This window comes from Dipodomys merriami, unplaced genomic scaffold, assembly GCF_024711535.1.
Source record: "Dipodomys merriami isolate MVZ:Mamm:240054 unplaced genomic scaffold, mDipMer1.0.p SCAF_72, whole genome shotgun sequence".
NCBI classification, from domain to species: domain Eukaryota; kingdom Metazoa; phylum Chordata; class Mammalia; order Rodentia; family Heteromyidae; genus Dipodomys; species Dipodomys merriami.
In genome coordinates this window covers 232,354-255,397 of record NW_027206313.1, presented here as the reverse complement: position 1 = coordinate 255,397, position 23,044 = coordinate 232,354, and the positions used below count along the sequence as shown (strand labels likewise).

At 44.9% G+C, this 23,044-nt stretch overlaps 1 protein-coding gene and 1 non-coding gene across 7 annotated transcripts in view; both read left to right on the top strand.

Moving 5' to 3' along the window:
* Positions 1-23,044, top strand: part of LOC138818219 (dynamin-3) — a 414,072-nt gene that overhangs the window by 361,296 nt on the left and 29,732 nt on the right. For all 6 annotated transcript variants that reach the window (XR_011369011.1, XM_070009224.1, XM_070009221.1 and 3 more), the window contains one exon: positions 16,199-16,363. Coding sequence is in view for 5 of the 6 variants with exons in the window: in XM_070009224.1 (XP_069865325.1) it covers positions 16,199-16,363 (165 nt within the window). In the remaining variant the exon portion in view is untranslated. The remainder of the gene's footprint in view (positions 1-16,198; positions 16,364-23,044) is intronic.
* LOC138818237 (U6 spliceosomal RNA) lies at positions 13,361-13,467 on the top strand. The gene has a single exon (XR_011369018.1). It is a non-coding gene; the product is annotated as a U6 spliceosomal RNA (small nuclear RNA).

The window sequence follows — 23,044 nt, the reverse complement described above, 5'->3', positions numbered from 1 at the left end:
AAGACGAAGGTGGTTCACCCGGAAAGAACATAAACTCCTCACGAGAAAACAAAGTCCTAAGCTATGCGTGTGGAGAGGAGCGATCCGTTCTGATTGACGTGGCGAGAGAAGGTCATTCCAGACAAGATGACACTTGGGCCAGGCGGGCATTTTAGGCAAAGAGGCACTCAGAGCCAGTGGGGGACACAGACAATGGCTGCAGCCAATGATGTCCACGGCTGGGCGGGGAGATGGTGAGGGCTGGACAAAGCTGGAAGGTGTGTCTTCCTGCGCCCCACAGGGAATCTCGTTCTTTTTTTTGGCATTTTCTCCGGTACATCCAGTGTTTCATCTATTGGCTCCTTTTTAAGTTTTATATAGGCTTGCTCCCCTGTCCTAAAAGAAACATGGTATCTGTGTGTGTGTGTGTGTGTGTGTGTGTGTGTGTGTGTGTGTATGTGTGTGTGTGTATGTGTGTGTGTTGGTTCTTGACCTGAGGCTTGACCAAGGTTGCTGTCCCTGAGCTTTTCTGCTCAAGGCTAGCACTCTGTCACTTGAGCCGCAGCTCCATTTCTGGCTTTTTGGTGGTGAACTGGAGCCTCGAGTTTCACAGACGTTCCTGCCTGGGCTACAATCCTCAGATCTCAGCCTCCTGAGCAGCTAGGATGACAGGTGTGAGCACTGGCACCTGGCCAGACACATTTTTGATGCCAGTATCTTGATAAATGCCAGGTCACTTCCCGTGTGTGTCTGCCAGATTCTCAGAGCCTGACTTCATGTTCACTCCCGACCGCCTCCCCCACCCGAGCCCCAGCTCAGCCTGACAGAAAGGCTTTAAGGATTTCCAAATTACTCAGAATAAACCCTTGCCACTTGTCATTTCATCCGTCTGGCTCCTTGGTAGTCAGTGTCAGTGATTTTCTTGAAAGGTTTTAATCTACAGCGCCTGGGCTGTTGCATGATCTGGAACTCCTCCTCCCTGTTGCCCACTCCATGATCTCCTCTGGCATTTCTTCCCCCTCCTGGGCATTACCCAAACACACCCCTTCTCCCCTGCGTCCCTTCCTTGTCTCTTTCCACTACGCATGGTTACACTCTGAAGACATTCACTGAGCAAGGCTTTCGCTCAGCAAGGCACGCCAGCACCTGTAGAGGTAAATGTGGTCGTCTGGGGTGCTAGCCATGCCAGGCTTGTTCTCTGTTCTAGGGATCCAGCCTCTTCCTCGAATGGCCTCTACATCTGTGTTTCTGGTGTGACCCTGGATGCCTGGTCTGGAACTCTGGTGTTCCTAGCACCGGCTCTGCCCTTTGTGTATACTTAACTGGCTAAAGACTGAGCTCATTGTTTTTGTCCATTAAACTTAATTTCCCTGACTCAGTTTATTTTCCTAAGTGAATGAAGTCACGTATCAGTCTTCTGAGCTGGACGTCTGGACATACTGTTTTACCCTCACCTTTTCATCAGCTTGGTATCTAATCTACCACTACTTTCTTCTTATTCTTTCTTCCCCTGTCTTCTTTTCTTTTTTCTTTTTTGCCAGTCCTGGGGTTTGACCACTGGTCCTGGGCACTGTTCCTGAGCTCCTTTTGCTCAAGGCTAGTGCTCTACCACTTGAGCCACAGCGCCACTTCTGTCTTTTTCTGTTAGTTGGAGATAGGAGTCTCACAGACTTCCCTGCCCAGGCTGGCTTTGAACTGTGATCCTCAGATCTCAGCCTCCTGGGTAGCTAGGAGGACAGGTGTGAGCACTGGGCCTAGACCTTTTATCGCTTCCTGTGTAGTCTATACTACACAGGAAGCTGCTTGCAGCAATCTGACTCTCGTTGAACTAGTGGAGCCGGAGCCACTGCCCCTTTCCAGTTCCCTCAGGCACCGTCTGCACGGCCTCTCCATCTGCATGGCCTCTCCATCTGGCCTCTCCATCTGCGCAGCCTCTCCATCTGCGCGGCCTCTCCATCTGGCCTCTCCATCTGGCCTCTCCATCTGCACAGCCTCTCCATCTGCACGGCCTCTCCATCTGGCCTCTCCATCTGGCCTCTCCATCTGCACGGCCTCTCCATCTGGCCTCTCCATCTGCACAGCCTCTCCATCTGCACGGCCTCTCCATCTGGCCTCTCCATCTGCACGGCCTCTCCATCTGGCCTCTCCATCTGCACAGCCTCTCCATCTGGCCTCTCCATCTGCACAGCCTCTCCATCTGCACGGCCTCTCCATCTGGCCTCTCCATCTGCACGGCCTCTCCGTCTGCGCGGCCTCTCCATCTGCATGGCCTCTCCATCTGGCCTCTCCATCTGCGCGGCCTCTCCATCTGGCCTCTCCATCTGTGCGGCCTCTCCATCTGGCCTCTCTGTCTACGCGGCCTCTCTATCTGGCCTCTCCGTCTGCGCGGCCTCTCTGTCTGCGCGGCCTCTCCATCTGGCCTCTCCATCTGCACAGCCTCTCTGTCTATGCGGCCTCTCCATCTGGCCTCTCCATCTGCGCGGCCTCTCCATCTGCACGGCCTCTCCATCTGGCCTCTCCATCTGCACGGCCTCTCCATCTGCACAGCCTCTCTGTCTATGCGGCCTCTCCATCTGGCCTCTCCATCTGCGCGGCCTCTCCGTCTGCGTGGCCTCTCCGTCTGTGCGGCCTCTCCCAGTGACCTCCAGCATCCCAGATCCTCCTCTGTCCAGCCGCTCCTCGCTCAGACCTGTCTTCTTCTCACCATGCCTGCTGCCCAATTTCCCCAAGCAAACCAAACCAGTTTTTATCTCTGTGCCTTATATTCTCCCTGGATAGTGGCTTGTCCACCTCCAGTGCCTTAGGGCCAAGTCTCACGGCTGTGCTCATTCCTGCAGCCTCTAGAACTCTCTGGCCTGTGCTTTCCCCATCCTCTTAGCACTCATTATGCCGTCGTTATGACAGACACTTTGCTTCCTGCTTCTTAATCAGCTCTGAAACAGGTGGTCCTCTTCTTAGGACAAATTGTGCTTTTTTTTCCACCCTTTAATCACAAGCTAAATGTTTTATGCATGGCATGGATAAATGAGTAATTATTGTTCCAAATCTTGTTCGGATAAGGATAGACTCTAGTAGAAGAGAATGTATAAAAGAATATTATACTTCTGCTCTACAATATTAATATCTTAGTTTTTGAATCAACTTTGATGTAAATGCCTCTTCCTAACTAAAACAAAACAAAACAGCAACAACAAAAGGACAGGTAGGTAATAGTCATAGCCTAGGCATGGGGGCATGGTGCTCAGGAGGCTGAAACAGGAGGCTGTGGCATTTGAGGCCAACCTGCCCTACAGAACGAGACCAGGCAGGGGTGGCAAGAAGGGGGATTGCGGCCCTAGGCCCTGGGCCGAGGTCATGGGAACTTACCTGACAATCACGAGAATCAAAGGCTTTTGAGTATGTGGCGCTGAGTTCAGCACCCGGTACTCTAAGAAAACACAAAGCACATGGACATTGATCCTCCAGACTATAGAGACAAAAAGGGAGGAGGCTCGAAGGGTATATTAAATGCTATCTAGGGAAAGCAGTTAGCCAAAATCCAGACTGCAGTTAGAGGAGGCAATATGGAGTCTATAGAAAGAAAACAAAAAACTCCTAAGAAAGAAAGTTCTGTTGTATGTTGTTGTTTTTTTACAACCCTCCATGCTGCTTTCATTAAAGGTTTACTAATGTATGTCTCACCAAGAGTTTCCAGTAGTCCTGCTTTCTCCAAATCTTGTTTTGTGTGTCTTCTTGATGATGCTACATTACTTGAAGTAAGATGATATCTCAGTGCAGTTTTGTTCCCCATTTCCAGGATGATTAGTGAGATTCCCATATGTTGGCCCTTCTTATGTCTCCTTTGAAAGGAATCTGTCCAACTCTCTGGCCCAGTTTCAAAGTTTTTTTTTTATTAACATATATTAGCTGTACAAGCGGAGGTTGATTGTGGCGTTTCTGTCCACGCATACAATATGCCCTGATGGAATCCACCCCTCCCTCTCCCTCTCCCTCTACCCTCCCCCGACAGGGCTCTGTGTTCCAATCTCATGCCTGCCTCTGTAGTCAGCTTCCCACCATTCACCTCTGCCAGTCCTCGCACCCACCCCCCCGCCCCCTCAGATAGCCCTGCCCCCTCCTGCATGCCATTCATTCTTCCTCTACTTTCACCTCTATTCGTTGTACAAAGAGCTCTCTTTGTGGTAATTCCCATATGCGTCGATAATGCAGCCAGATTAGCATCTCATACGGCTCTCTCCCGTCTGCCCCCCTCTACTGTTGAGTGCTTTCAGTGGCTTTCCTTATGCCGTCTTCCTACCTAGATATCACGTATTACAATATCATGTGTCTTCCATTATTCTCTTTCTCTTCCCCCCAAAGTCCCCCTATTGCAGGCATGTTTCCTCTCTATAGTCCCACTGTTACATTCTTAGTCTCTCTCTCTAATCATGATATACATGTACACATTCATGACAGTATATGTATATAGTATATAGTATATATGTATATAGTATACAGTATATATGTATATAGTATACATGTACATATGTATTCTTTAGGTGCGGGTTCTATAAATAACAACATGTGACACTGGGTTTTTGACCTTGGCTGATCTCACTTGACATGATGATCATTAATTCCATCTACTTTCGTGTATTTTATGACTGTAGTATTCCATCTGTGCTCCATATTTTAATCCATTCAAAGTTGGGCACATCAGCTGATTCTACAGTTTGGCTTTGGCTATTGTGAATAGACCTCCAATAAATACGGATATCAAGTATAGCATAGTTTTATTTAGATGTGTTTTATGGCCAAGAATACTGAACATATTTCTTCATATATCTATTAGCTATTGTGTTTCTCTTTCCAAGAACTGTCTGTTCTGTTTGTTTTGCCATGTATAACTTGGATTATTTCTTGCTGCTCCTTTTTGCCATCTTTGTATACTCTGGATATTCTTTGTCCATTGATTAAGTGGGAATACTCCTTCCTTGGGTTATCAGTTTGACTTTACCCATTGGATGGGATATTTAGGATTTTCTCTGTAAAATCATGTCCCCTGCAAACATGGATAACTTGTTGCTTCTTTTCAAACTTGGATGCCCTTTTTCTCTTTTTCTTGCCCAATCCCTCTTGGAAAGACTTCCAGTGTTATTTGAAGAATGGTAAAAGTGAACATCTTGTCTTTTTTTCTGATGTTAGTGTGAGAATTTTAAATTTGTTGGAACTTGGCTTACAGCCTAACACGTGACCTGTACTGGAAAATGGCCCCTATGCTGCTACTGTCCCATGGGGTCTTCTGCAACTCTGTGTGAGATCTGGTTGGTGTGCAGGACAGGGGGCCACACTTCCCGGCCACTGAGTAGCTTCTTGACATTAACTTTAATGAAATCATAAAGCTAATTAGTGAGAGAGCCAAGATATAAATATCAGTCATGGGATACCATCGTTCCCACTCTCCTTACCGATTTCACTCTAGTGCAAGTACATCGGACATTTGAGGGATTCCAGTCGCAGAGTGTTTGTTTTTTCACCTTATTATTCGAGGAATGCTGCAGAGGTGCATTGACTTTGACATGGTTCATTTTGGACATTTTCCCAGATGTAAGTGATTGAGGCCCACTTCGAGCTACTCTATTGGATTATGGATTCATTTGGCCACCAAGGGAGTCCAAACTTTTGTAATAAGTATTTCTAACAAAAGTAGTTCTATCAGATTTTTCAGAACTAAAACCTCTTTGACTCATAAGTCATCTTATTTCTATGTGAACATTGTGATGTGCATCCACTAGACATAAACAATTAGCAGAGAGAAAGTTATATACTCACTAATAATAATGCACTAGGAATTTTGAACTCGTGTTTAGGAAAAAGAAATTTGAGGATATCTGCAAATATACACAGTAATACATCTTCTTAACAGTATTTGCATCTTTAGTCAAAGTTCCTTTCAAAAAACTTGTCTTGATCTTAGTCACAAAAAATGTTATTTGGAATTATATACTCATTAATGATTGTTAGCAGTTGTAATCTAATTTCTGCTTCTAAACTAATTTAAAAACCATCCAGAGGAAGAAAGTTTGTAAGGCCCTACAAGTTTTTCTCTTATACTTCTAGTCATATTTATAACTCTTACTAATAAAGTTCTGAGGACAGTTTCATGTGCTACAAATTTTAAGATAGCCCAGAAATTGTCAAGAAGTAATTGTTTATTTTTGTAAAATTTGCCATGAAAGGTTTTGTATTCTTGTTACAAGTGCAGCCATACATTGCTGAGCTTCAAGCAATCTCGCCTCTCTTTGCCTCTTTGGAAGAAGTAAGAAAAAAACATTTGTATTAAAGTGAATAAAAAGGTTTTTTGGGGGGCTGGGAAGGTGGCTCAGTGGTAGAGCGCTTGCCTTGCATGCATGAGGCCCTGGGTTCGATTCCTCAGCACCACATAAGCAAAAAGAAAAAAAGCTGGAAGTGGCGCTGTGGCTCAAGTGGTAGAGCGCTAGACTTGAGCTGAAGAGCTGAGGGACAGCGCCCAGGCCCAGAGTTCAGGCCCACGACTGACAAAAAAAAAAAAAAAATGTTTTTTATACTTTACTGTCAAGTAGGCAGCACACAGAGACAAAACACACACACACACATACACACACACATGTACCACACAAATACACACACACCACACACACCACACAAATACACACACACAAATACACACACACGTACCACACACACCACACAAACACACACACACACAAATACACACACACACACATACCACACACACCACACAAACACACACACACGTACCACACACACCATACACGTACCACACACACCACACAAATACACACACATACCACACACACCACACAAAAACACACACACGTACCACACACACCACACAAATACACACACATACCACACACACCACACAAAAACACACACACACACACGTACCACACACACCACACAAATACACACATAATTTTAGAAGAGGGACAGGGAGGGATCTGAATCTGCTTTCTGCTGCTGTAAGAGCATACCTGAGAGAGGGTAATCTGGGATCCACAGAAATTCGTTTGGCCGTGGTTATGGACACCAGAAGTCTGAGAGCACGGCACTGGCATCGGTGAGTGCCTGGCTCTCTGCCATCCGTGGCAGAAGGCAAAGGGGCAAGGCAGGGAGAGAGCAGAGTGCAAGCGGAGCCGCGCCGGTTACACAGCGCCTCCCTCACACGACTAATCCACCCAACAAGGCCTCCACCCGCGCCCCAGCCCCGGCCTTGGGCATCGCCTCATGCTCGGCCTCCAACACGCTTGCCTCGATGGTGAAATTTCCAACCCCTGAATTTGAGGGACACATGCAAACCACAGCAGAAGGGTCCAGAAAACAAACAATGAACACAGAGATCATTCTTAGAGTACTAGGTCTCCGTCCACCTCTCTTTGTCTCTACATCACTAGTATTTTGTGCTTATCATCTTCACATTTTTTTCCTACAAACTCAGGGTTTACCTGATTGAGATAAGCCTTCTTAACTGTCGGTCTCTTCTTAGTTGGGTGAAAGCGTGCACGTAGAGAGGGGGTTCTCGTGGGTGTAGCTTGGGTGGAGCCTTCCCACTTTGGGGCCCAGCCGTGCCCTCTGGTCAATGTCCCCGTCAGATGTCCAGGACTGTCCCAGGGCTGTAACCACTTGGTTCTATCCTTGAATGGTGGGAATGCGCTCTGCAGCATTCCAAGTTGGCAGATGTCTCTCTGGTTTGAATTCCATTTGTTCCATTCCCAGAAGGGAGCTTGACATTTCTAAAAATTAAAAAAACAAAACAAAACAAAAAAAGGTAAAAGAAACCTTGATCTCCTGGCAAGGGGCGTGGGCTGTGGCAAGCCTAAGAAGGACGCCGCCACTCACTGTAGAAAGTCTACGAAAGATGTCACACCGCCACTCACTCAGTGTAACCACGTCTGCAAGGCTGCCTTGCGGTCTGTCGGGAACTCTGCGTTTGAACTCTGGCGGCAGCTTCACTGGCCACAAGGCCCTGCAGACCCCAGCGAATATAAAAACCTTTGAGTCGAACTAGCTTTTGAAAGGCTCCATCCCTTTTTCTCCACTCTGAAAAGAAGGTTCTCACCACAAGTTATGCTGTGTACATTTTCAACACACTGCATTATTTTCATTTTTATTAACAGATTTCTTCCCACGAAGCAAGTCTAACTATATTTACTTTGAACTTTGACAGATCACAAACCTCGTAAGAGGTAAACTGTGCCAACTTCATACTAGTACTATGATTTCATCTGTTATTATTTCCCATGCTGCTTTCATAATACACAAATTTTATTGTCTCTGCTCTTTCTAGGACTTTATTAACCTCACTGCAACGCATCAGTACTCATTCATGTAAATGTTTTTGAAGAGCAAACCAAGCTCTATTTTGTTTTGTTGCATCTATGACTTTCCTTGTATATCTTTGTCCATCTTTCAGTCTTTGTAACAAGACTTTTTATTGCATACACCCTCAAGCTCTTAAGAATGTCTGCTAAACAAATACCAAAACAGTTGTAATAATTTAATTTTTTTCTACCGTTATGCATTCTTAGGAAATGACAGCGGAATTCCTAACTTATGGAGTACGTTTGTGAACTTAATCATTCTTTCCTCTAGTCTTCAGGTAGTAACTCCTTACCAGTGAAACTACTAGGATGTGTGTGTATGTGATATTTAATGGCTTGTATAGGTAAACATTTGTAATACTGATACTAAAGAAATAGTAGAACCAAAGGAATCATTCTAACTCAAAAACTTACCATGGCCAATATCAGGAAGAAGAGTTTTGTGTCTGTGAGACATTTCTCATGGGGCTGAATTTGAAAATATGCATTTCAACTCATGGTAGATTACTTTTGATTATGCCCAAATCAACCATAGATGTGGGGAAACTTACAGTATTTTAAAGTGGACATTCTAGAATCTGAATATGTATAAAGAATTTCACTCTATCTCTTACTAAGTGATCTTAAGCAAAGTTCACATTTTAACTATGATTTGATTAAAAGGCTGTTACTATATGTTAAACAAACTTAATATATAAAGACAGATTTTTGCCAGGCACTAGTACTCACACTTGAAATCCTAGCATCTCAGGAGGTTGAGATCGGAGGGTAACAGCTTTAAGCCTGCAAGAGCAGGAAAGTCTATTGGAGTCTTATCTCTAGTTATTTACACATGCACACAAAAAAGATGGAAGTGACTCAAGGTAGAGCACTCACCCTGAGCAAAAAAGTTCAGGGAAGACACCAGGCCCTGAGTTCAAGCCCCAGGAGTGGCAAAGAGAGAGGGGAGGGGGAGAGAGAGAGAGAGAGAGAGAGAGAGAGAGAGAGAGAGAGAGAGAGAGAGAGAGGAAGGAAGGAAGGAAGGAAGATTTTTCTCAAAATAAAGAGTTACAATTAAAGACATGTCCATAAGATTGTTTAAATAGCAATATTTCAATATTTTCTTTTTTCTTTTTTTGGGGGGGGCACCTCCAGTCATGGAGCCTGAACTCTGGGCCTGGGCGCTGTCCCTCAACTCTTCAGCTCAAGGTTAGCGCTCTACCACTTGAGCCACAGCGCGACTTCCGGCTTTTTTTTTCTTTTTGCTTATGTGGTGCTGAGGAATTGAACCCAGGGCCTCATGCATGCAAGGCAAGTGAATAGCAATATTTTCTATTGCACTTAAAATAGTTGACAGGAATTTTTCATATTTACAAGCTCACCTGTTGTATAAAGCAATAGAAGCCATTAGATAAATTAAAACCTAGACTGGAATTACTTCTATCAGACCCAGGATAGGATACACAAGTTTTTCAGGCTTTTTGAAGAATCTTCATGTTCACACATTTTATTTTTTACAATTATGGTTGACAGCAATTGTCCTAATGCATTTTAGATGCAAACATAAGCATTTGAAACTGCCAAATCCCGCAGGCCTCGGTTCCTTCCAACTTTAGTTTTTCACTGCTGTTATTGTTCAAGTTATTGATTAGAAATTTAGACACACATTAGCACCAAAAAGAAGTCTACTCTGTCAGGAAGCTTTCGTGCTGAGGATTTAAAGGAGGAAAGAAACAGAGATGCGTCATAATTAAGGGTTTTTGTGTTTGTTTTTAATCAAGTAAGCATGTTTGATGTGATGAGGGTGTGTGGAAGCTTAATTCCACATTAATCATAGATTTGTGTTTGTTATGATGCTGAGTTGAGGCAGATATTAAAAGTCTGATGCAGAATGAAAAGGTAACACTGCTTATGATATAAGCAGGCAGGTTCCCCTCCTGCCCATTCCTTTGTGTGAATTCGCTGGCTAAGCTGGATCCATAGTCTTTGTTGAAGTCACAGCTCAGTCTGTAGACAGCCTTAGCTGTCTCTTCTTACAAGGTAAAGATCTATTCATCGGTCATATGCAGTGCGAGGTGTATTCTGCCATTTACCCTCCTGACAGCGGCTCTGCAGCAAGGGCTGGTTCTCAGAATCACGTGGTCACACTGGTTTCCGTGCTGCCCTGTGGTCGCTCAGGAAGAGGCCAGCGGCCTGCATGGGTTGTTCCTGCATATTCCACAGTAGTTAGTGAACGTCGGCTGTGCGTATGACTCTGTGTTAACTCCTACAGCCCCACTCCTCTTTAAACATTGTGTTCAAGCAGTTTTACAAGGGGTTACCATTCAACACGTCGGTTTATTCACACAACACAAGAAAGCGATCGGTGTCATCCTTCGCCCTTCCTCATCCTCCCAGCCTCACCCCTACCCCCTACTGTACTAGCTGTGGAGTCCAGCTCTCTTGCTGAAATTCTACCCAACTTCTACGATACCTCTGAGGTCCTGTGCCCAAGCACTCAGAGCAGCCTCGGACTCTGCCTCTGTGTCCTCCCCGCTGAAATGTTTTGATTGGTTTTAGGCTTCCTTTGCGTGGCTCACAGTACCACGCCAGGCTGTAAACGCTGGTTGAACTGACCTAGGAAATACCGGCCCCAGGAGCCAGACTGCGCCTCACAGCAGCAGGCGCGCAGAGAGCACACTCTCACACAGGCGTCCTGAGTACAGCTGCTCATCTTTCTAGTTCCAGAAAACTAGAGGACATGACGGGAGACCTAAGAGGTTTTCAGGAAAAAAAAAAAAAAACCTCAAAATTCAAAGGTGTATTACCATGATAACAGTGTTTTTCATAATGGTTCAGTAAGAAAAAGCCAAATATTTTTCATCTCTTTAAAGCACTAGAGAACTATATAATCCTCATAAGTGTTCAAAAAGGGGCAGTGTCGGTTATTTAGAAAAATCATTTGTATGGATGGTACAGCACACACACACACACACACACACACACACACACACACACACACACACACACACACACACTGCCATTAACTGTGTAGGATGTGTAGGATGTATTACTGCCAGGATACTTTCAATTTCCTTTGTACTGTTAAAGAATTGAAATCTTTATCCTTATTTAGATGATTCTAATGGTCTTCAGTAAGTCTATCATAATTAAACAAGAGATTTTTTTTCTTACAATGGAGAAAGACAAAAATTAAACACATGAAACAAACAAACAACAAAAACAGGCAACTCAACCAGAACCCAGAGCTTCTAGAGAAGCAGATTCGAGGTTTAGTGAAAATTATTTCTCATCAGACACTTTGGCTCCCTCACCTGTTGGAGTAGCAGTCTTTAAAAGAAAAAAAAAATTTGTCTTTGAAAACAAGCTGTGTGTTAAATAATATGCAGATAATTGCAGAAGAAAGAAAGTTACAGTAACTTTCATAAAAACTTCACACTTACAAGGTGAGTTTTTATTATTTAAGTTTAATTGGAGTTCTCAAAAGTTACTTAAGAAAAAAAATGAATCAAGAAGACCTGTTCATTGCATTTATTCAGAAGAAAGATGGTTCCACAGTTTTATGCACATTTTGTAAACAGCGTCAGCGAACCTGCACACAAAAGGTTAAATGTTTGCAGGCCATTCTTTCTTTTGCCTCAAAGATCAGAGACAAATTACTATTTTTATTTTACATTCCCTTGATGAGGATAATGATAAACAGCTGCTACTTCAGTGCTTTGACTGCAGAGAATCCAATTGCAATCCTATAATTTAAACAAAAGGGAAAAAATACATAGTCATACACAGCATATATCCAGAAAAGAGCAAGAGAATTTGGTTAGGGCTGGGGTTAGAGAGAAGGGGAGATTTGCTGTCTGCAATTACTTGGTTAGAAGAAACATTCCATCTATATACATTTTCCCATTCATCTTAGCCATAGAAGAGGAGGCAATTAGGACTTCTTTCTCAAATCAAAAGAAATCAAATTTGCATTCTGAATTCTATGCTTCTCCATCCTGTCCACTGTATTACAAGAATAGTAAAGGCTTGCATGTGACTACATGTCTCCTGGTATTTCCATAACTTAAAGAGAATTTCAGATTGTTTGACAGATTTCTTAGGAATGCTTCTCCTTTTTTTTGGTTAGTCATGAACTCTGGGCCTGGGCGCTGTCCCTCAGCTCTTCAGCTCAAGGCGAGCGCTCTACCACTTGAGCCACAGCACCACTTCTGGTTTTCTTTTGGGTTTATTGGAGATAAGAGTCTCACAGAGCTTCCTGCCCGGGCTGGCTTTGAACCGTGATCCTCAGATCTCAGCCTCCTGGGAAGCTAGGATTACAGGCGTGAGCCACCAGCGCCCGGCTGCCTCTATTTTTTATGTGGAGTATTGAATTAATTTTTTAATTCATCTCAACAGTTTGTCTACTAATTGATTCTAATTGTGAAAAGTGAAATCAATGCTTTTTGTACCTTTGATGCCAGCTCAAGCAGAAACATTTATGAGTCTGTCTCCTGAAAATAGCCAGGAAAAAAAAGGGACAAGCTATAGGTGGATCTTAAGTTACACAGCACCAGTCTAGCAAGCTTGAGGCCCTGAGTTCAAACCCCAGTACTACCAAAATATATCATCATCATCGTCATCACCATCATCATCATCTAGCTGGGCTGGGAATTGGGATTATCAGGGCTTTGCTAGTCAGGAAAATGCAAACAATACCATTGAAGAAAAAACTGAGCCTTTCCCCAACCCTCAGAAAGGAGAAAGCAGACAGACATCCAGCTATCAGCAGTGTGTGCTGTCAAACACAGTGCCTGTGCGCAGATGATTTCTTTCCATCTACATTGTCAGTCTCCAGGGAACATGGATTTAGGGGATGATGCTCTGAAGAAGTCTGTCACAAGCACATTCTCAGCGGGTGAGCCTGCTAGGAGTCTGTGTGTGGGCCTGGCCACTGCAGAGCCCAGCTTTAGTACCCACTGTAGCTCTCTCTAATGAGTTTATTGTTCTATTTCCCCTCATGTTGACTTAGATATTGTAATAAGAATGATGCAGCTCTGGTGTTCGCTTCGGCAGCACATATACTAAAATTGGAACGATACAGAGAAGATTAGCATGGCCCCTGCGCAAGGATGACACGCAAATTCGTGAAGCGTTCCATATTTATATAAATGGCAGCAAAGTAAAAAAAAAAGAATGATGCGGCTCTGAAGGGTGTTGGCACTTGTAATTTCAGGAACTTGTGTGAAATGGGTGAGTTTTCAGAGGCTGCTCCATTCACTCCCATGGAATGAGGTCAGGTGGCAAGACACCTTTCCACTAGGTCAGGTTGCAGGGACTGGCCAGGCGTTTGTGTAGCGTCAGGTGTGAGGCGTGATCATTATCCTCTTTCTGAATGGAGAAGCCAGGAGTTACCCAGAAACCCCAATTATACTACAACTGCAGCACTTCCTCCAGTCTTGTATGAATATGTTTGAAAATATCAAGTGCATCTATTGTCAGAAATGCACTAACGTGGGCATGGCTGTTGCTGGGAGAGATGTGACATGGTAGGACTTGCTGAATCTGTGTGACAGGACAAAAGATGGGTGGAGCCGTGGGATGGAGAAACAGGTTGCCCTGCTGATAAGGAGATCAGAGCTTTTGGAGAAGGGGTGAGAATGTGCACACACACACCCTCGCGCATCTTCCTCTTTGGGAAGGAACCCCAAGGACTGGAACCCCAAATTCAGTCTTTTGGCGGTAGGGCACCCACTAATGACACACTAGAGAAAAAGCATAATAGGGAAACCAACAAATTTCTGCCTCTGTGGAGGTGCAGAAATTAAAAGCATCATTTAATCATATGAATCTAGTTTCCACACTAGAACCTAAAGAGTAACAGCCAGCTACTCATTGGAGAAAGAAAAGAAACATGGTTGGTTTTGTTTTGTTTTCTGCAAAAAGTTCTAGGAATTCTGATGCTCAAAAGATGATAAAGTCTTGGTAGTGGCGCTGTGGCTCAAGTGGTAGAGCGCTCGCCTTGAGCTGAAGAGCTGAGGGACAGCATCCAGGTCCAGAGTTCAAGGCCCACCACCGACCAAAAAAACAAAAAAAAGAGAGAGAAAGCCTTACTTTAACAACAGAAAGCTTAAACAGCCTCTTATCCTGGTCTCAAATGATTGAGCTATGAAAGAATGAAAAAACAATTGTAATTTATATACACCAGAAACCTGTACCTTGTGTTCAAACTCATTATGCCTACATGGCAAGCAAAAACTAAACTATTGAATTACAGAAGACTTCATTTAATTCTTCTTTTGTGACCCAAGCCCATTTGGAAGGAAGGAAGCAGAATGGGGAAGAACTATCATTTTGTTTCCTGTTGGAGCAGGACGATGTCTCAAGCACCCTGAACACTGTTAACTCTGAGGCATGAAGTCACACACTCAGGACCGCAAAACAAACAATTACCTTATTAAACTGAGACTATACCCAGTTAATACTTCAACGAGGTATTTGCGAGTCAGAAAAGCCTGTATTTGAAGATTATACACTGCTAGCTTTGCTTTTGTTGATTTTGTAGTCTCTAAAGAAGGCCCTTCACACACTGACATTGTAGATCCAGGTATTTAGCCAAGAGGAGACTGGAGGGCTGGAAATCTGGCAGATCAAAGTGTGTACATTACCAAAGAAAAGTACTTTGTGCCCACGTTGGAAGCAATAAATTATTTCCCCCTTTACATTCATAATTAAACCTTTCCAAACACTAGAAACTAACCAGACCACTAACAATATCAACATCATGTTTTAGGCTTGGATGGTTCAACCTGACTTGAAATGGAGACCATTTGTTCTAAATTGACTTCGATGCCAAGCCAATAGGTCAGACCTTAATGATGAAGATGCCATTTCAGCCCAGCCTCTGGGTGGATAAGCCAAAATTAATTAACTCAAGTCCTATAGTATAGAAAACAGATGCTTCTCTCCTGGTGCACAAATAAATTCTTTGTGGATCACTGTGTTCTGTTTTATTCAAAGAATAGCAAGTTGGAAGTCACAATGGTTAAGTTTTTCACAATGGAGCCAGCGCTCAGCAGTGCTGACAGAAGCATGAATTTATGTAACAGATTCCAGCGAAGTGCATGGAAGAATGAATCATCTTCTCTCTCTCCTCTCTGGGCTCTAAGCCAGTCCTGGAGATTTAGTTTTGAATCTGGGCTGACCCAAACACTGACCCAGCCCATAGCAGACCCACAAATGTCAGGACAGCACCAGGCCACTTCTAACCCACAGAGTCCCCGGGGACCCGTCCCGAGGTGTGCGTCCGTGAGCTGCGTTTGGACTCAGCTCTCTGGCCAGTTCACAGATGGCTTACGATGCGCTTGCTCTCAGGAGGTCTGTCGTTAGGTGTACTGTGTATTGGTCATGCAACTCAACATTCGTTCAGAGTTAGAATACTTGCTTTTTTTTGGGGGGGGGGGGGTCTGGTCATGGGGCCTGAACTCTGGGCCTGGGCGCTGTCCCTCAGCTCTTCAGCTCAAGCCTAGCACTCTACCACTTGAGCCACAGCGCCACTTCCAGTTTTTTTCTTTTTGCTTATGTGGTGCTGAGGAATCAAACCCAGGGCCTTGAGCATGCAAGGCAAGCGCTCTACCACTGAGCCACCTTCCCAGCCCAGAATACTTGCTTTTTGCTAGAATACGGAAGGCTTAAAAATAGAATACAAACTGAAGGATTCTGACCTTTTCTTAGGTTTAACGGTGGACGTTAGGATGAAGATGTTGCCCGGGGATGGTATAAACCCCAATATGCCAAGCAGAAGTTGACCTGCGTGTGTATTAATTTTCCTTTTCTCCTTTGGAAAAAATTTGGGATAATCCACGTTCTGTTTGTTTCATTTTGTTTTGCTCTGTTAGACCGAAAGCGATGAGAACGGTCAAGCAGAAAACTTCTCCATGGATCCACAGTTGGAGAGGCAAGTGGAGACCATCCGCAACCTGGTGGACTCCTACATGTCCATCATCAACAAGTGCATCCGAGACCTGATCCCCAAGACCATCATGCACCTAATGATCAATAATGTGAGTGCTTTATAAATCACTTCCTTTTCATTTGTAACCCATCCTAGTTGAGAAATGGAGAACTTTTTCTTCCATTTATTGGTAAAACTTTGTGGGTAACTGAAATAGCTATTGCCCAGGTTTATATTTTTCCCTTTACAAATGTGAGTTGGCGGACCAACGGGAGAGAACTTGCAGCTCTAGTACCGAGATGTTCTCCTGACGGTTTTCTCATGGAAGGTTCTCATGACGGTTCTCCAGCCTGGGCCGGAAAGCCTGTGAGACTCTTATCTACATAAATCAGAAGAGGAGCTATGGCTCAAAATGGTAGAGCACTAGCCTTGACTACAAGAGCTCAGGGACAGCACTTAGGCCCCGAGTTCAAACCCCACAACCAACAAAAAAAATATATACTCATGGAATCACAAAACTAGCAAGAAAACTAGATAATCTGGCTAGGCCTGTGTACACCCATATACGCTATTATTTTTTATCTGCTTAAAATTAGGAAATGGTATTTTTTTCCTGGCAAAGGGCTTGTCACCTTAGTGCATTGGTTTAGCTTTGCTTTTTAAAGGTCAGGATGCGGGAGAGTGTGCACACACTCTTCCTTTCTGGTTATCTGGAGCAGTTCTGGATGTGTTGCTTACAGTGTGCGGTTCCTTTGGGTAATTAACTTTTTTAAGTACCGACAGTAATTAGAGACATTTATCTTTCAGATAAGAAGGCTGCAATGAGGTCTTTTATGCCAAAGTGAGACATCAGGGCTTTTTATTCCCAATTATTTCCTAAGAACATTTAAAAAATTAAACTGGTGATGCAAGCATTACTTGTAAGAAATCAAAATCATATGGTAAAGGTGTGAAAAGAACTCCGAACTAGAATTCAGGCAAAATGAGGATTTTGAGCCTGGTTTGCTGCCGTGTCTGTGGACCTTGGGTGAGTCGCTTATCTGCTGTGTGTCTTTGTCCTCCGTAAGTACAACACAGATCACCGTAAGCCTGTGTAACCGAACAGTTCACTCAAGAAGGCAGAGTATGTGGAAGTACTGTTGCATGTTGGAGTGTAAGAAATTAATATGGCTTCCTACTTAAGAAATTATAGCAAGATGCAGGTGGCTCGTGGTCATCAGAAGACTAAGAGGTCCTTAGGATCTCAGTTCACGGCCAGAAGAAGCAGAAAAAAGTCTCTCAGACTCCATCTCCAAAATGAGAACCCAAACGTGATAGCTGGAGCCGTGGCTCGGGAGAGAGCGCCAGGGGAGTAAGCCAGTCACAGGAGGCCCTCCGTAAACCCACACTGGGGAAAGGAAAAGCAAAACATCCGTGGGGAGTTCTTGGAGATTCATCTCAGGGTCTCTGCGTTTCTGTGTTTCTGGTCTCGTGTGAACCATCCTTTGATTTTCATGCACGGTCCGTGCGTTTGGCTTTGAAGTGTAAACAGCAGGTCAGCAGTGGTTGGCGGCGGGGACCCCTGCCTGCTGGCAGGCTCGGTCAGTGGCCCCGAAGCCGGAGCCGCCCCCTGCAATGTCATTCAGCACACAGGGCACAGCTGGCCAGGCAGACAGGGTCACAGCGGCGGCGTCTGAAGTACTAAACAAACAGCCTCTGCATTTTTAAAATCACCCTCTTCACTTTGCTTAAGTGAATTCAGGTTGTTTTGCTGTAGTATATCCAGGCACTTGCTTAGTTAAACATTTTCCTGATTAAGGATCATTTATCTTTTCACTGTTTCGCTGAGAGTCGTTAGCACCGCCATCGGCGCAAACCGCTTAGCTCTGTGCTGTATTCAATCATCGGCACAGGAAGTGGCCCTTCCTGTGTATGACTGAGAGGACTAGCTTGACACAAGTTATTTAAAGGAGAGGGAAGATCCTGCCACAAGTCTACCCTACTTTCACCTTCTCAAGAAAAACACACGGGTGCACACACAAAGAAATGCTGGGGTAATTTCTCTCACTTGCTGTTTGCTTGCTTTTAATGGTATGACCTACCTCTGCTTACAGACTATTACCCCTGGAGGTAAAGATGCCTGATTGTCTTCCGAGACTTCCCATTAGTCATGAGAAAGGAAACAGCAATGAAGACCTGCTCTCCAGGGTCAAACTTTGGAGCAGAGACTCGTTAGCAACATGAAAAAAAATATATATATATATATGTATATATGTATATGTATATATATATATGTATATATGTATATGTATATATATATATGTATATATGTATATGTATATATATATATATGTATATGTATGTATGTATCTGGAGATGCTGAATTCTCACAAAATGATCCTTGCCTCTGTTTGAAACTTAACTTGTTTATACCTACCAGAAACTACATTGACATACCTAGAGTGACTGCTTTTCTTGAGCATTGTGTGTGTGTGTGTATGTGTGTGTGAACTTGAATTCAGAGCCGTGCATTCTCACTTGGATTTTTCACTCAAGGATGGAACTCTACCACTTGAGTCACAACTGCACTTCTGGCTTTTTGGTGGTTAATTGGAGATAAGAGTCTCATGAACTTCTCTTGCCCAGGCTGGCTTTGAACCTTGATTCTTAGATCTCAGCCTCCTCAGTAGCTGTGAGTACAGGCGTGAGCCACGAGCAAGTTCCCAGCCTGAGCATATTTTTTTTGCTCTACACAGAAAGGTAAAACGTTATATATATTCTACTTAATATATGAGATTCTGTATCTCTGAAAATAGCGATGTTTAAAAAAAAAAAAAAAAAGACACACCCTGACAGCATCTTGAAGCCCAGAATGCCTGGGCCTCTTGGTTCTTTCCAGAAAGCCCGCAGGGCAGCTGCGCAGGTGCTGGGGGTTGTTTTAGATGTGAGCTGAAGAGATCGCGCACGAGGACTCGCAGCAGAGTCACAGCAAGAAAACCAGAGTCTGACTCCCAGGTCTTCACGTCCGCCCTGCGAGCCCAGCCTCCGCTGGACAGGCCGAGCCCTCGCACGGCCAGCGCGTTCATGCATGGCGGTGGCCTTCCCTCTGCGAGGGGAACGCGGCCCAGCGCCTGCGGCCCGGCGCTCAGGCGGCTCCCGAGGCCCGGTGTCGGTGGGCAGTTTCCTTTGACAGTTTACAGGAGGTGCCCTGGCACTGGGTCTCCACATGGAATCACTTAAGAGGTTTAAAGCCCGGCAATAAATGCCTGCCCCAGACATACTGTACGCCTTTGTCTATTGAAGCGCAGCAGCTGCTTCATGACTTAAACACGCCAGGTAAGGGCGGCACAAAGACATGGCGCCGTGCTGAGCACAGGCCGGGCCGGGCCGCCGAGCACAGGCCGGGCACCATGGCTGACAGGCCGGGCCGAGCCGCCGAGGACAGGCTGGGCGCCATGCTGAGCACAGGCCGGGCCGGGCCGGGCCGAGCCGCCGAGGACAGGCTGGGCGCCATGCTGAGCACAGGCCAGGCCGGGCCGCCACGTGTCCTTCAAGATTGTAAAGCGCGGGCGCACAAATAACACCGCATTTGGGTGGCGTCTCCCGCGTCACTCCCCCGACACAAGCTCCGACCAGACGTGCAGAAGAGCAGGATTCAGCCTTATTCTCAACATGCGGCCACAGAATAGCCGGCGTTCTGCCTGGACCAAGGGAGCAGCCATCACCACGGGGACCGAGCCTGGCAGAGGCTGGAAAACTCCAGTCAGCCTCCACTGGGGGCTCGTACGGCCCACCCCACCCCGAGCATCGGCCCATCCACAGGCCTGGCTTTCCAGGGGGTTCATTTTACTTCAAGATTTAATTAGGGTTTGTTTAAATAGGAGAAACTGTTTTAAATCATATTCAGACCCAGGAAATATGAACTAGAATGTAAAAGCTTTTATGAATTCTTTTCAAAAGGCCAGCTATGAAAGCGAGGGCCGTTTCGCACTTGGAAAGGTGCTGGCCGCCCCCCCCCCCACACACACACCTGCAGCCTGCTGCTCCTGGCCTTGGCACTGGACGGAAAATGAGTACCATGTGTCCTGGCTTTCAGAGCTGATTGGAACTTTAATGTGAATGAAGTAAAGTGTTATTTTTAAATGTTGGTTACTTCTAGAGCTTTGTTCTGGTGTTGAGAACTGCTTTCCACGAGGTAGCAAGGCCACGCTCTGCTCAAAACAAAAAAATCACAACCTACCGAGACCCCAAACTCCACTCCCCACACCAGGACTCCTCACCAAGTGAACCGGTCGCCAGTATGCTAATCTTAACTGACTCTGAACTTTGGAATCATACAGAGTGTGTGTGTGTGTGTGTGTGTGTGTGTGTGTGTGTGTGTGTGTGTGTGTGTGTCCTGGGGCTGGAACTTAGGGCCTAGACGCTGTTCCTATGCTTTTTTTTGTTCAAGGCTAGTGCTCTACCACTTCAGTCACGGCTCCATTTCTGTTTTTAGTTGTGGTGTTGTCAATAGGAGATAAAGAGTCTTATGCACTTTCCTGCCTGGGCTGGCTTCAAATCATGATCCTCAGTTCTCAGCCTCCTGAGGAGCTAGTATTACTGATGTGAGCCATCGGCGCCTGGCTTCTGTGTGTGAGTCCACAGAGGTTCCTTTTTGAAGAGGGAAGACTTCTTCTGTCACCAGCAGAAGTGAACCCCCGGGAGGAGAGGGGTGTGAATAGAGACCAGAGAATGGCGGGGTCCCCGTGCCACAGTTCTAAGCAAGCGCCCCTCCCCTGCCCTGAGCAGGACCTTCCCAGGAAGCGGTTTTTGTACATGTCCCGCGAACGAGAGGTCATGGTGGTCCGTGTTGAGTCTTTCCCACCTAACACAGACTTTAAGTCCTGCTCTCGCTAGCAACTAAACTTGAAAGCCTGCAAAAATGTCTGTTCTCTTTGTGAAGATGTGAACATGGTCTCCGCCCTAACAAAGGAGGCCCAGGATCTGACCAGATTGCAGGCTGCTAGAGAAGGGTTAGAGCAGGAATAAGGGAAACATGTGGAACATGTTTAATGACCTCACATTCCTTTACACTGAGCCGTGTGACACGGCGCGGTAATTCTGTTTATCTAGCCGGGAGAATTTGAGTTGGAATGAGGTTTTGTGTGTGAGAATTTCTGTGAACCCTACAAAGAAAGTATAGGTTATAAGGTGTTATAATGAAAAGCACAAATGCCGCTCCAGATCGCCCATCTACGTACGTGTAATTAGTTCATCGTGTTCTACCAGGGGTCCACGTGGCCTCTCTTGAGTCTTGATGCACAAGTGTCTGGAGACTCCCTCCTGTCCTCTTCACCCCAGCTCTGCTCCAGACTCCAGGCCAGATCACAGAACCAGGCTAGCAGGGGGAAAAAGAGTATAAAACTTGGCTGAAGTGCAAAATTAAATGTTAACCTATGCTCTGTGTGTGAGTAACGTAACTTGATAGCTGCTCTGCCCACTTAGGTTAACCTTGTACATACAGAAAACAATCAATAGGTGGTTTTGCCTGAGCACTAGCTGTATGCTAGGTATCTTTTACTCATTCTTAATCCTGCAGCTTCTGCCACCATCCCTATTTTAGAACAAACCCGAGCTCCAAAGCTTAGGGAATGTTTGAGGTAGGATGCAAAGCCTGACCTGGGTCGCGGCAAGCCTGTGGCTCAGCCCTCATGGGCTAGCGCCCTGCTTTCTTATGCTCATTTTATAACATTGCCAGAGGTGGGCATAATGTGTGCAACCTTGGGATGTGGAAGACTGAGGGCAGATCATTGATTGCAATGATAAAATGGCCCTTTATTTTATTGCATGGCTTGACATTTGCTTCTCCATGCAGATTGGTTTTACGTTTGCACTTAATAGATCCTAAGTGATACTCCAGCAAGATGTAAAGCTCCAAAATTGTTCAACCCAACATATGGTCAATGCCAGGAAAATTGTCTGAGTTTTAAGTTACGCCATGTATCCAAGTGCAGACATCCACCCAACAATGGAAGGTCTGAGCAGATGCCCAAGCCCCCTGAGTACCTGCAAATGTGCTTAGAAGTGAGTTCTCAAGTTTAGCCCTAGAGCTAAAACTACACGTAACTCTTTTTGTTTGCCATTAGATTTTCTATTCTCCCACTCACCCAAATGTGAATGCTTGAGGCACCTTCGATTGTTCCTTTCTCCCTTACCTTCTCATTCAGACAGCACTGAACCTGCTGATTTTTCCTTTGTAATATAATTTATATGTATCCGCTGTAAGATTAAGCTCTTCCCATGTCATGACTAATAGCCTTTTAATGAACTTGTCTCTTCCACTCTGGCAATTCTGCTTTCAAACGCAGATTAATTTTCCCAGAAATTCTCCTATTGTCTCACTCACTTGCTTTTCCAAAGCCTTTTATTGTGCTCCATTGCCAAATGGATACGGTTCAAATTCTAGTCCTTAGCTTATTGGCCAAATTTATCTTCCACAACTATTAAACCTTTTACCCCATCAAACAGCTCCCAGAATAGACAGTGTATATTAGATTACTTCCAAATTTAAATTACTCTTGGTTTACAAAATGTGTGCAGGGAACTCTCTGTTTTACCAAAATGAACCTATGATTTAGCCAGGTTTTCTGATTTAGTCCAATCATTTGCATGTTTCAAAACATGTATATAAATATATTAAAAAAATAATGAAGCTATGTGTGTTAGACTGTTGGCATCTGTGAGTTGTTAGCCCAGGAATCTTCACGTCTGACAGGTGTCCTGTTGTCTGTCTGAATGTAAAACAATTACATATCCTTGCTTTTGCTTTTTG